We start from the raw sequence: 12,153 nt of genomic DNA on the forward strand, positions 1-12,153 counted from the left end.
TGCAAACTCATTGTTTTAGAGTATTGGTTGAGTCTGTTTCTTTCTTTTTCTTTCTCCCCCTCTGTCCCTCCCTCTCTCCCTCTTTATCTCTCCAGCTTTACCAGATAGAATAAGAGTCCTCATTTGCAGAACTGGAAGAGTGTTTTATTCCTTTCCTTATAGGTAAACTTGAATTAAGCAAAGACTTTTGCCATTTGCTAATTGGAAAATAATGTTCAAAGACATTTATTTTTAAACACATAATTATGATATTAATCTGTAAATAGAGATAGCTTAGGAAATAGTACAAATAAGGAAATCTTTCAAGTCCATGTATTTTAGGGCAGCCCCTTAATACCTGTTAAATGTTGCTATCTGAATTTAAATTAAGATAGCTGGTTTTTAACCCAGCTGTCAAGGATGTTAATCAGGAAATAGAGATACTGAGGATTCTTATTGAATGCACATTAGCTGTTTTTCTGGTAATGTTGTATGTTCAGAGGGGCATTCACATGGAGTTTCTCAGACCACTGTACTTAAAGGAAGGGACTAACTTGTAAATCCTCAAAGAAGTTAGTTGTATTCCAGTGCTTCTGTCTTTTGCAAAAATAGTAACTGTTGTATGTTACCAAGTATTTCAGGTGTTCGGAAAATGCAATTTAATCAGAGTTTGTCAAGAGTTAGGGTTGGGGAGGAGGGTGTGACTATGAAGGGTAGTGCAAGAGAGTTTCTTTGTCATGATGGAACAATTTTGTATCTTGATGGTAATGTTGATTACAAAGTCTATACAGTCTTTTGCATACATCCTCCAAAAATGCATATAAAAACTCGGAAATCCAAAATAAGTTCTGTTCTGTAGTTAATGGTATTGTACCAATTTCCTGGTACATTTTGATAATGTTCTATGATTATGGAAGATGTTAGCCTATTGGGGAAAGTATGGGAATTCTGTATTCATTTTGTAACTTCTTGTGAGTCTGAAATTGCCTTAAAAACATTTAAAAAATGTGTTTATACTTATATTCAGCATACTGAATAAAAAATAGTTTCAAAGTTTCTTAGAGGCAAATATGCAGCTTTAGTTCTTAACAGTTCTTGAGGACTGGATACTATTTAGTTTTGTTAAGTCATTTAATAACTGTTGATTAAGCATGTAAAGTTGGAGGCATTATGATGTCTTACTTAAAAGAATGGCCCTTGGAGTTGGGTCTGGTTCAAATTCTGGCTCTGCTACTTTGTATTAGCTCTATGACCTTGGGGAAATTTCTTAATCTCTCTGAGCTTCAGTTTTTCCCTTCTGTAATGGGCATAATGATGATACAAATAGCAGCTCACATTTATTGAGCATTATAATATGTGATGTTATCAGCACTTCATATGATTTAACTCATTTAATCCTTGCAGCAGTCCTATAAGAAAGGTATTATTTTCAGATGAGGAAACTGAACACAGAGAAGTTCAGTTACTTGCATAAGGTCACACAACAAAGGAGTGCTGTAGCCTAGATTAAAACCCAAGTAGTTGGTATTTTATTTTTGGCTGTACAGAACTAGCTTGTTGGAGACCAACTGTCTTGCTAAAAACAACTAAAAAGCAGGGGAAAAATATTTTAAAAATCTGTTTGAAGTAACATTCATGAAATAAAGGGAAGCCTAGTGAAGTCAGCCTCATGTTCACTATGACACTTCTTAGATCATTTGCTGATTTGTAAGTTATGGCTGAGAGACTGAAGTGATGAACAGAAAGTGGCTACAGAGAGATTAAGGAGCTGAGTGGATCTGTCAGTCTTCTGGATCTCATGAACAAAAATTTGGTTTCAGGCCCGCCAAGGAGGTGGAAGCCTGTAAACACCACATTCCTAGTTGGGACCACTGATGTAATATATAGGGGAAGAGTGAACCAGAAATAGACCAGGCCTATGGAAGATTGAAGCTGTGCTTCAAACTGCTCAGTTTGTGATTGGTTTAGGATGATCTGCCCCTACTTTTAACTGCATGCCAGAAGCTGAAGTGAATTATCCCTGGAGGAATATAACATCATTCAGAGCCTCAAAGTATGTCTTTTAATTTTTTGTAAACAATGTCTGGCATTGAATCAGAAATCATCAGGTCACCAGGCAACCAGACCAAATTATTCAAAACCAAGAAATATAGATAATGGAGTTATCAGACTCAGACTTTTAAAATAACTAAGATTAATATATTCAGAAATGTAACAAGATGAAGAATTTCAGCAGAAAGAAACTGTAAGAAGGAATCTGATGAACCTGAAACTCATGGAACATTGTGTGTCCAGTATGCCTCAATTAAAAAAAAGGAATCAGGTGAATATTTTCAAATTGAAAACATAAAACTGAGATTAAGAATTTAGTAGATGAGGGGTACCGGGTGGCTCAGTTGGTTAAGCGTCCTACTTCGGCTCAGGTCATGATCTCTTGGTCCGTGAGTTCGAGCCCTGTGTCAGGCTTTGTGCTGACAGCTTGGAGCTTGGAACCTGCTTCAGATTCTGTGTCTCCCTCTCTCTCGCTGCCCCTCCCCAGCTCGTGCTCTGTCTCTGTCTCTCTCAAAAATAAATAAATATTAAAAAAAAAGAATTTAGTAGATGAGTTTATCAACAAATGAGATACAAATAACTGGACATTTTTTGAGAAACAAAATGGAAAGAATTCCTCATCAGCAGACCCACACTGAAGGAAATCCTCAAGTGCGCTCTTTAGGCAGAAGGAAAATCATTCGTACTTTGAAGCAGGATGATATAGAAAGGGTAAATTTGTGAGTATATGTAAATTAATGCCTTGTGGAGTTAAAATTATTATATGTAGAGGGGCGCCTGGGTGGCTCAGTTGATTAAGCGTCCGACTTCAGCTCAGGTCATGATCTCACGGTTTCTGGGTTCGAGCCCTGTGTTGGGCTCTGTGCTGTCAGCGTGGCACATCCTGGAGCCTGTTATAGATTCTGTCTCCCTCTCTCTCTGTCCCTCCCCTGCTCATGCTCTGCCTCTCTCTCTCTCAAAAATAAACATTAAAATTTTTTTTTTCAATTATTATATGTAGAATTAAAATACTTAACAGTAAGTAAATGGTATTCGTGTTTAGTGGTTCTTTTCATTTCCTGGGTGATGTGTAAAGTACTGATTTAATTCTTACATTGTCCATTGTAATCTCTAGGGTCACCATTAAAAGATTAGCAACATAACGTATAAATAAAAAGCTAATACAGGGAGGGGGAATGGAATAATAAAATAACACAAAAGAAGGTAAGAAAGAGAAAAAAGAATGGAAGTGAACAGGTGGTTCAAATAGAAAACAGTACAACAGTGGATTTAAATGCAGGTCTTTAAGTAAGTCTGTTAGATGTAAACAGACATAAACGATTTAAACATACAGTCAGATCTGATTTTTGTTTTGAAGACCCAATTCTGTACATCTTGTAAGAGTTGTAGCTTGAAGCTTAGGATGCAGAAAAGTTGAAAGAGTTGGAAAAAGGCATGCTATGCAAATGTACCCAAACTAGGCTCTGTCCTTGGGCTACACTATACCTAGCCCATAATGTGGCTGCTAGATTTAAAACAGCTCATCTTAGAGTATTAAAAGCACTATTCTTTATTCATATTAAGTATCTAATAAATCTATGCTTGAGGCGCCTTAAGATAGTATTTTTTTTCCCATTTTGAGCTGATACGTGTCTCTTGCATCATTGTACATACTTGTCTCGTGCTTGCTTGATTTTTCAGTAGCTTCCATATGTACACATTTTATCCCTTTTCTTAAGCTTTATATTTTCATTTAACCGAATGACGGTTGTGGCTCTTGTCTCTTATCTTTATTTTAGATCTGCGTTGTGGTACCGCTGCCCAGTGATAATGTGTGACTCGTTTTATGAAGTAATCTCCTTTGACTATTGCTTGTAGAGTTTCCATGCTAAATGAATTCCTCTCTCTCTCTCTCTGTCTCTCTGTCTCTTTCTCTCTCTTCTAGGCTTTTATGAAAATGTTCAAATTCTTAAGAATTATTCTTTCATAAATTATTATCCACATAATATAGATTTCCAACATCAGTGAATGGTCTTTTAGCATGAGGGCTCTTTGACAAATAGGTGGGGATATAATAATAAAATAACACGATAGAACTGGTTGAGAATCTGGCCTAGACCTTTATAGGACAGTCTGTTGTATGTTGATTAAACACCAACTGAAGACATCTTGAGAGACTTTTATTCTGTTCTGCCTCTGATGTTTCATTTAGCTTTTTGGGAAGTCACATTGCTGTTTATCAGAATGAAGGAAAGGATTAAAATGATTATATTGACTCAAGTTTGAATCTCCCAAAATTCGTTTTGTTAGACAACCAAAATTGGGGTAGTTTTGGACTGAATTTGACCCCTTACCCATATGTTAGTGGCTACATTTGTATCTGCAGATACAGTTGAATTGACTGGACTTAATGAGGGTATAAGATGGGCTTTTCTTTTGGGTTTCTTCTTTAGAACACATGAAAATGAAATTTGTCATAGTTAATTTGGTGGGTAGCAATAAATAAAGCCAAGTGTCTGCATCCTCTTTTCTCTATGTTGAATATGAAGCTAAATTCTTGGGGTTTAAAATAATTCTTTTCTTATAAATATTAACAAAACTGAGTAAGTTCTTGTAATTTAAGTAATGATTTCTTCATAGCAAGTCACCTGACCTGGACTCTCAAGGAAGTAACTACTAGAGATGGAAGGTAGAACTCGCCGATTTTGGTTTCACTCCTGTATTCATTACTATTCTTTTCATTTCTCTTTGAACAGGTTGTTCCTTTCAACAGCTTTTGATGAAATACAGGAACATACTTTTTTACCTGAGCAATTGTCATAAGTTAAAAGAGTAGGCAAGTTCAATCCCAGATTAACGATAGCCGTGTTGTATTGTTTAATAGGCAGTGAAATCAGCTGTGCAGACCATCACTGTTGGAGGCGTGAGCACATCACAGTTTAAGACAATTATTCCTCTGGCAACTGCTCCCAATGTCCAGCAGATTCAAGTGCCTGGAAGCAAGTTTCATTATGTCCGACTTGTTACTGCCACAACAGCCAGTAGCTCCACCCAGCCAGTTAGTCAGAATCCCAGTACAAACACTCAACCTCTCCAGCAAGGTTAGTAACCATTTTTTAAAAACAGTCATTAATTCTTTGAACATTATTAAAGAACATTGGTCCTTTTCTCGCTGAAAGCCTGATTAAGTATGGCATTTCAGCCGACAGTATGAATTCAGCAACTGTTGCAGAAAGCCGCAAAATAGAATCATAGTTGTATATAAATACAGTATTTCAGTCTGCTAGAAGTTGGTACACGGTGTACTATACTACCAGACAATCAGAATTATTCATCAGTTTGTGCGTAGCCATTATATTGCTGGTTTGTAAGCCTACCGTCTACTTTAGTGGGACAAATTTAGATGAAACCAAATTATTTATCTTGTTTTCTAAACTGTGAAGCTGTTTGATAGGGTTTGGGTCAATTGAAATGACTAGTAGGCAAGGTATAAATGATAAATAAGAACTTTGCACCACTTTCATCCTTTACTTATTTTGAATCTGTAGCTGCTAATAAAAAACACTTAAAATGTTCTGTTATTTTGCTCAGTTGTACTTTTGGAGGATATGCCTGTTTGTAGTCCTTCCGTTTTCTGTTTGTGTTTAACCCTTCCTACCGCCCGATACCTATACATAGACTCACACACATAACCGCTCTCCATATTTATCTACTTGTTAACAATTGAATGGTGTGAAAGGCTCAGGACGGTTTATGATTTAGGGCCTGATTTTTGGTCTTGGAAGACTGCTGCGTATCCCTTCAATGTCACAAAGCAGTTGATGGCAAGTAAATGACTTATTATTTACTGGATATAAATAGCAGAATTAAAGATCACTTGTTTCCTCTTTCATTTTGATTAAGGGATCAGAGGGTTGGAGCAACATATTGCCGATAGCTAGTTCACTAAGGGAAACTGTGGAAGAAAAAACCTATTTTTTAAATTACTGATGGGAGAAAATAGAGGATATGTGAAGGAAACAGTATTTTAGTTTGTATTCTATTAAAATTAGACCTATCAAGTAGTTTTATCTTCTAATCCCTCTTCAAGCTGATTTTAGAAGAAAATCTTTTATTACAGTATTCTTAATGAAAGGAAAATGACACTTGCATATTGCTGACTAAGGGAGTCAAGTTTTATATTCTCTCAGTACTTAAACTTAGCAGGGTACTAAAAGAGGTGCTGCAAGTCCAGTGTACCTGGATAATCCCAATGATGTGAAGCAATCGTGAGATACAGTTGTTATATTTTATGTGTGTGTTTGTATGTGTACTATATGCTGAGATCCATTTCCAATGTGATGTTAACACTAATTTTAGTCAATAATAAGCCTTTGGTATAAGTAGAAAAGAAGCTAAAGATCCAGGAAGAGTACATGAATAGGTTGGATACTGCATAATTCTAATTACTGGTACTTCCTTTTCTAAGTTTTTATCTACCTTTCTGCCTCTCTCTACTTAGGCTCTTTGCCTCCTGGAAACCCACCCCGCCTCCCCACACACACCTTTTTCTATTTCTCTGCTTCTTTCTTTTTTTGCCTTGTACCTTCAACTTTCCCTCCCTGTCCTCCCCTTTACCTTTCCAGCTCCTTCAGTTATTCCTGTATATACCCTTTTCGGGCCCGCTCACATACACAACCACCCATGCAATTTCCCTTATGTCCACCCATATTTTTCTTTTTTTGTTCTCCTATCCCATAAGAGACCTAGGTATATATAATATATATTATTTTGCAGGCATAATGAATTAAATTTATAATTTTTATTAGAGATACATGAAAACTAGTTGCTCTCGTTCATGAATGTACTAATATGTCTTTATAAGGGCTTAATTTCCAGTGAGGGATTTCCTTATGCCAAAGGGGGTTAGGGTCATCTTGTACATTTCCCACCAAAGCCAGTATTCAAAGGTTCTACCATGTTAACTGCTGGTTGGATAGCAGGCCACACACTAGAAAGATCCAGAAGACTTCATGGTTAATCTCTTTAGAATATAATCTACCATCTTGGTGAGAAAGTCAATTTAAGAAATTAAAAAGCCTTAAACACTTGCACGTATGGTTTCTAAAATTTGGAATGAGGCTATTCTAACAAGATTGTTCAGAATTTCTGTTAAAGACTAAAAAAGAAAAGATTATTCCAGTTTCTATGAAAATGGCAATAATAGTAATGTGGGACTGTGCTCAAAAGTTGAGGGGGAGGAGAAATAGAGACTGGTGATGTAGTTCTATAACATTAATATGTCCCCCTTTCCCTAGGTGATTTGTAATGTTCTCTTTTCTGGCCATTTCATTTTTTATTGTCTTCATTTCCCAGGTTTTAGTGAAAACTCAGCATGCAGATGCAAAGCTAACGTAAACCTAGAGTTCCCAGATTTTCTAGTCCTGTGTGCATGTGTGCGCGCACACGCGGGTGCGTGCACACGCACACACACACACGGAGACAGTTAACCCTTTCTTTATTATCCAAATAAAAATCATCTGCATCTGTCATTTCATGTGACTGAAGGCAGGCCACACGCTCCTTCCCTTTGCTTCAGAGACCACCAGGAAATTCTTACCTTCTCTGGTTGTTGGAGTCACTTCAGAATCACTGCTGTATGTGTCCATGGAACAATGGCCAGCATCTCTTCTCCAAGGAGCAAGTGGAGTAGGGAGTCTGTTCTTCTGTGTTCCAAGCAGGAATTCAGTCTTATAATTTCCTTTAATTCTTTTTAGTACTGCTGAGATCAGTCTGTAGTGGTTAGTATAACTTAACCAAATAAAACTGAAGTAACTGAAGAGACTCAGAACAGGAAGTAAGTTCAAATTAGGTATCCGATGTCACTGCTTCTATAATTCATGGTCATGTACTCTTTTTGTATGACAACTTTATTGAGATAGAAGTTGTGTTGACTATAGCATCCACCCTTGTTAAGCATACAGTGTAGTGGTTTTTAGTGTATTGAGAGAGATGCAGTCATCACCACTGATCAAACACTTTCTGGAGGTCCCCCACTTACCCTACCCTTTCCCTTTGTCCCCTTGCTTGCAGGGGCCTGCTCTCTTTAGGTCAGAGAACTGTCTAATGTTCTTCCGGGACTCTCAGCCTTCTGTCTTCAGCCATCAGCCCTCCCAGCCTTTTTATCTAAGGAAGTGTGTTCTTTCTCTTTTGTTGTTAGATCCCATTATCTCAAGCTCTCTCTTTCAGACCAGGCTCTAGGCCTTTTTGCATAAATAAAACCTAACGGGCTATCCTTCCTATCTTCTTAAATCCCTTTTTTAGACTGTGGAAATGGCAGGAAGCAATTTGAAAGGTTGTACTTCTTTTGGTCCAAACATACAGGTCTAGTGCCAGCCTCTCTCGTCCATTTCATCATAGTTTGTCTCTATGTCAGGGTTCATCTTCCCTTCAAATCATCTCACCCTTGAGGTTTTCCATCTGGTTGCTGTCCTTTTTCTGGCCACTTGGAAGCTTCACACTGACTTACATTTTCTTCCCCAATAACGTGCAATTTCTGCCCTCTCTTGGGTGGTTCCTTTCACTTTCACCTTCTCTTTTGCAGTTGCTCTCTCCTGTCCGTCCCCAGCTGTGTCATCCCAAGTAGACCCTCAGTTTGTGCACTCTTCTAACTTTCCTTGTTTTGTGGAACTCCATTCTGTTTTATACACTGTGGCCAAATACGGTTTCTTTTTGTGCTATTCCAAGTAATATTTCTGTACTTCAAAATCCTCAGAAACTTCTCATCGCCTACTGAATTAAAAATGCAGATTAAATATGTAGATTTCTACCCTAACGTTAAAGACCTGTGCTTGCCTACTTTAACCCTAGGTTCCAACCAGACTGGTCTGTTCACTAACATTTTGTGAAATGCTTTGCTGCTTCCCAGCATCAGGCCTCCACTGCTCATGCTTCTACCTCTTCATGGAATGTCCTGCTCCAACTTGTGTGCCCTCTCTGCAACCTGACCATTGATCACGACCCACCTCGGACACAATGCCTGCCATGCATTCTTTCAGTATTCCATATCCTCTGCCAGTCATACATTCTGTCTCCCTCGGACTCTGCAGCACTTTCTCTTTTTTAATCATGTTTATTTTATTTGGTATATGTCTCATCTGCTCTACTGGAGTGTAACCTCTTTGAGCAAGTGTCTGTATACTTTAGTTTCCCCGGAACACTGTCTACAATGCCATTTATAGAGTAATGTTGGTTGTAATAACAATAATCACATTTATTGAGCAACTAACATTTATTGAGCACTTACTATTTGTTGGACACTGTTCTAATAAATGTTCATAGATTAACATATTTAATCTTTATACTCTGTAACGGAGGTACTATCCCCATGTTGTAGATGGAGTACAGGCAAAGAGAGTTAGAAAGCAGCAGAATTGGGATTTGAACCCCCAAGGGTGTTATGACTTAAAAGACCATCTTCTTAACCTTCATGCTGTGCTGCCTTTTAGTAGGTACTCTGTAAATAATGTATTATACTATAAAAATGATATCTTCTCTGGTTTCGGTACAAACATGGCAATTAGAATACAGAACAGCATTGTGACTCAAGCTCCTGAATGGCAGTTTTTTAAAATTTATACAACATTTCATCTGACTGGCTTTACTAGGGAATGTTTAAATCACCTGAGTACAGATTGAAATATTTTCAGTAGACTGTCTTGAATGACGAACATTCCCTTAGCAGGCGGATAGACTGGAGCTCCCTGAGATATACGGTCCTTGGTAGATGGGCTAAGGAATTTTGAAAAGGTAACTATCTTGATTAAAGAGTGCTCTAGACAGGAAATAAATGAAATTCTTTAAGCTCTTTTATCAGGATATCTTGAGAGAACTAAGTATCTTAAATGTTTCAAGCACTATTTTCTGAAAATAAATTGTGCTTCCTCCCCTTTTTCTCAAAAGCAAAGCCAGTGGTTGTTAATACCACTCCCGTGCGGATGTCAGTTCCTCTTGTCTCCGCGCAGACTGTCAAACAGGTGAGTGTCACAGAACTTGTCTTCCCAGTCTCTCCCAAACAGACAATTCAGTTTTACAATTGAAAGTTAAGATTCACGTACAAGAGATATATGCTGAATGGAGAGGCTGTAAAATTTACTTTTGTAAATTCCTCTTTTTTTAAGGTTGTTCCCAAACCGATCAATCCCACTTCACAAATAGTTACCACCAGCCAGCCACAGCAGCGGCTCATCATGCCTGCCACACCACTGCCACAGATCCAGCCAAACCTCACTAACCTGCCACCAGGCACTGTGCTGGCCCCGGCTCCGGGGACAGGGAATGTGGGCTACGCAGTGCTTCCAGCTCAGTATGTTACTCAGGTATGAGAAAAAAATGGAGTCGTCGCATTTCAGAAAGGATGATTTGGTCTAAGATGTGCAGTCCTATCACATTCTGAAACTACTCAAAAACATCTTACTCAGTATGAAAATGCCTCTTTCTAAAATCTTAAGATGCTAACAAAAACTTCTGAATTTATTTATCTATCTCTAGCGTTTAGAAATGGCACAAGTCACATATGCAAGTCAGACACTTAGGGACTGAGAGCAGCTTGGGAAGAGGGCAAGACTATGTAGATCGAAGAGAAGTTGAAGTTGAAGTTGGTGGAGTCCAAGTGCATTTAGAGAACATTGCCACTGTGATCCAGCTCTTCCTCACATATGAGTAGGATGCCACTGACTTGCTCCTGGAAAGTAGACCGTGAGATACATTTCTAGGTGACTCATCTTTAGTGACCTGTCCAGATACTCTCATCTGGTCATCTTTAGAGTTAAAACCATGTATTATCTAACTGGCTGGTGAGGGTTAGGAGTGCTGCTTCTAGGAAGCAGATAGAAGTTTTCTTTTTCACGTAAGAATCCAGCAAATTAGCACCATGTTCTAAGCTGCTGAGTTGATCTACACAGATTATAAGAGAGAAAAGAAACCTGTGTACTTTAATGAAATGTACTATGGAGTATGCTAATGTGACCACTGATTAGAAAATGAATGTCTAGTATTTTTGTCTCCAGCATCTCTTTTCTTGTATAGAAATCAATGTAAAATAGAAACTTATTGCTCACGTAACTTCTCATTCCCTATAACTTATAATGTGATGAATGATCAGTATAGTGCTTATTTTATTTACAAGTAGACACTTGTGTTTTTCTAGCCAATACAAATTAATACTTAATATTTTTGAGTCATTCATCCAGAATTTCTTAATCCTGATATGCTTACTCCTCTATGAAAAGTTTCTTGTATTTGTACCATGTAGTACTTTAAAATGTTCACGTTGTTTTCACCTCTGGTATTAGTTTGGGCCTTTAGAAGAGCTCCATGAAGTAGTGTGTATGAAATTCTCCATACTGTTTTTCCTGTTTTAGTGGATGAATTTGTGTTCCTTATTGATCATTATATCTGAGACTATTGTGCATTTTTGTAAATATGGTCTAAAACTACCTTTCTTTCTATGTAGCTACAGCAGTCTTCATATGTGTCTATAGCAAGCAACTCAAACTTCACCGGAACACCTGGTATCCAGACCCAGGCAAGGCTTCCATTCAATGGGTGAGTCTTTTGAAAATATGTAAGTGAAGTTGTTGGATCAGGTTAAATGCAACATTAAATATATGTATTTCAAAACATCATAAGATATTTTTTCCTCAAAGCCATGTGAGCACGCCTCTATAGAACTTTTTATTTTGAGATGCTTTAAACAGAAAAGTTACAGGAGGAGAGAATTCCCAAATGTCTTTTACTCAGATTCATCAGTTTTGCCACATATTCTCTCTTTCTTTTCTTTCTCTCTCTCATCCTGAATATGTTTTTAAAAATGATATTAACTAGTTTTCAAATTGTTTATGTTAGGTCCTTTCCTTTTTTGTTGTTGTTATTAATCTGTTTTTTAATCTGTGAATTGCTTCCTTTGCAATATTGGTTTAGAAGCGGTGCTTAGTTAATTGCATGGGACCAGTCCACCTCTCTCCACTTGCAACCCCGTATACCCCTTTCCCCTCATTGCTTTTATAATTGAATCCCAAAAGTTTTGAGCAGATTTCAGCTCTAGTTCTCTCAGAAGGAGAGTTTTTTTGTGGAGTGTTCTTTAGAAGCTATTCATAACCTCCT

General features: G+C 37.6%; 1 protein-coding gene across 6 annotated transcripts in view; it reads left to right on the forward strand.

Annotated features, from left to right (window-relative positions):
* Positions 1–12,153, forward strand: part of LIN54 (lin-54 DREAM MuvB core complex component) — a 69,254-nt gene that overhangs the window by 45,320 nt on the left and 11,781 nt on the right. For 5 of the 6 annotated variants that reach the window (XM_019465739.2, XM_019465773.2, XM_019465748.2 and 2 more), the window contains 4 exons: positions 4,895–5,111; positions 9,952–10,025; positions 10,170–10,367; positions 11,504–11,595. In XM_019465739.2, coding sequence (XP_019321284.1) covers positions 4,895–5,111; positions 9,952–10,025; positions 10,170–10,367; positions 11,504–11,595 — 581 coding nt within the window. The remainder of the gene's footprint in view (positions 1–4,894; positions 5,112–9,951; positions 10,026–10,169; positions 10,368–11,503; positions 11,596–12,153) is intronic. The other variant, XM_019465756.2, reaches the window with a different exon arrangement.

The sequence above is a fragment of the Panthera pardus genome, unplaced genomic scaffold (assembly GCF_024362965.1).
Source record: "Panthera pardus isolate Hobbes unplaced genomic scaffold, ASM2436296v1 HiC_scaffold_13, whole genome shotgun sequence".
Lineage (NCBI taxonomy): Eukaryota > Metazoa > Chordata > Mammalia > Carnivora > Felidae > Panthera > Panthera pardus.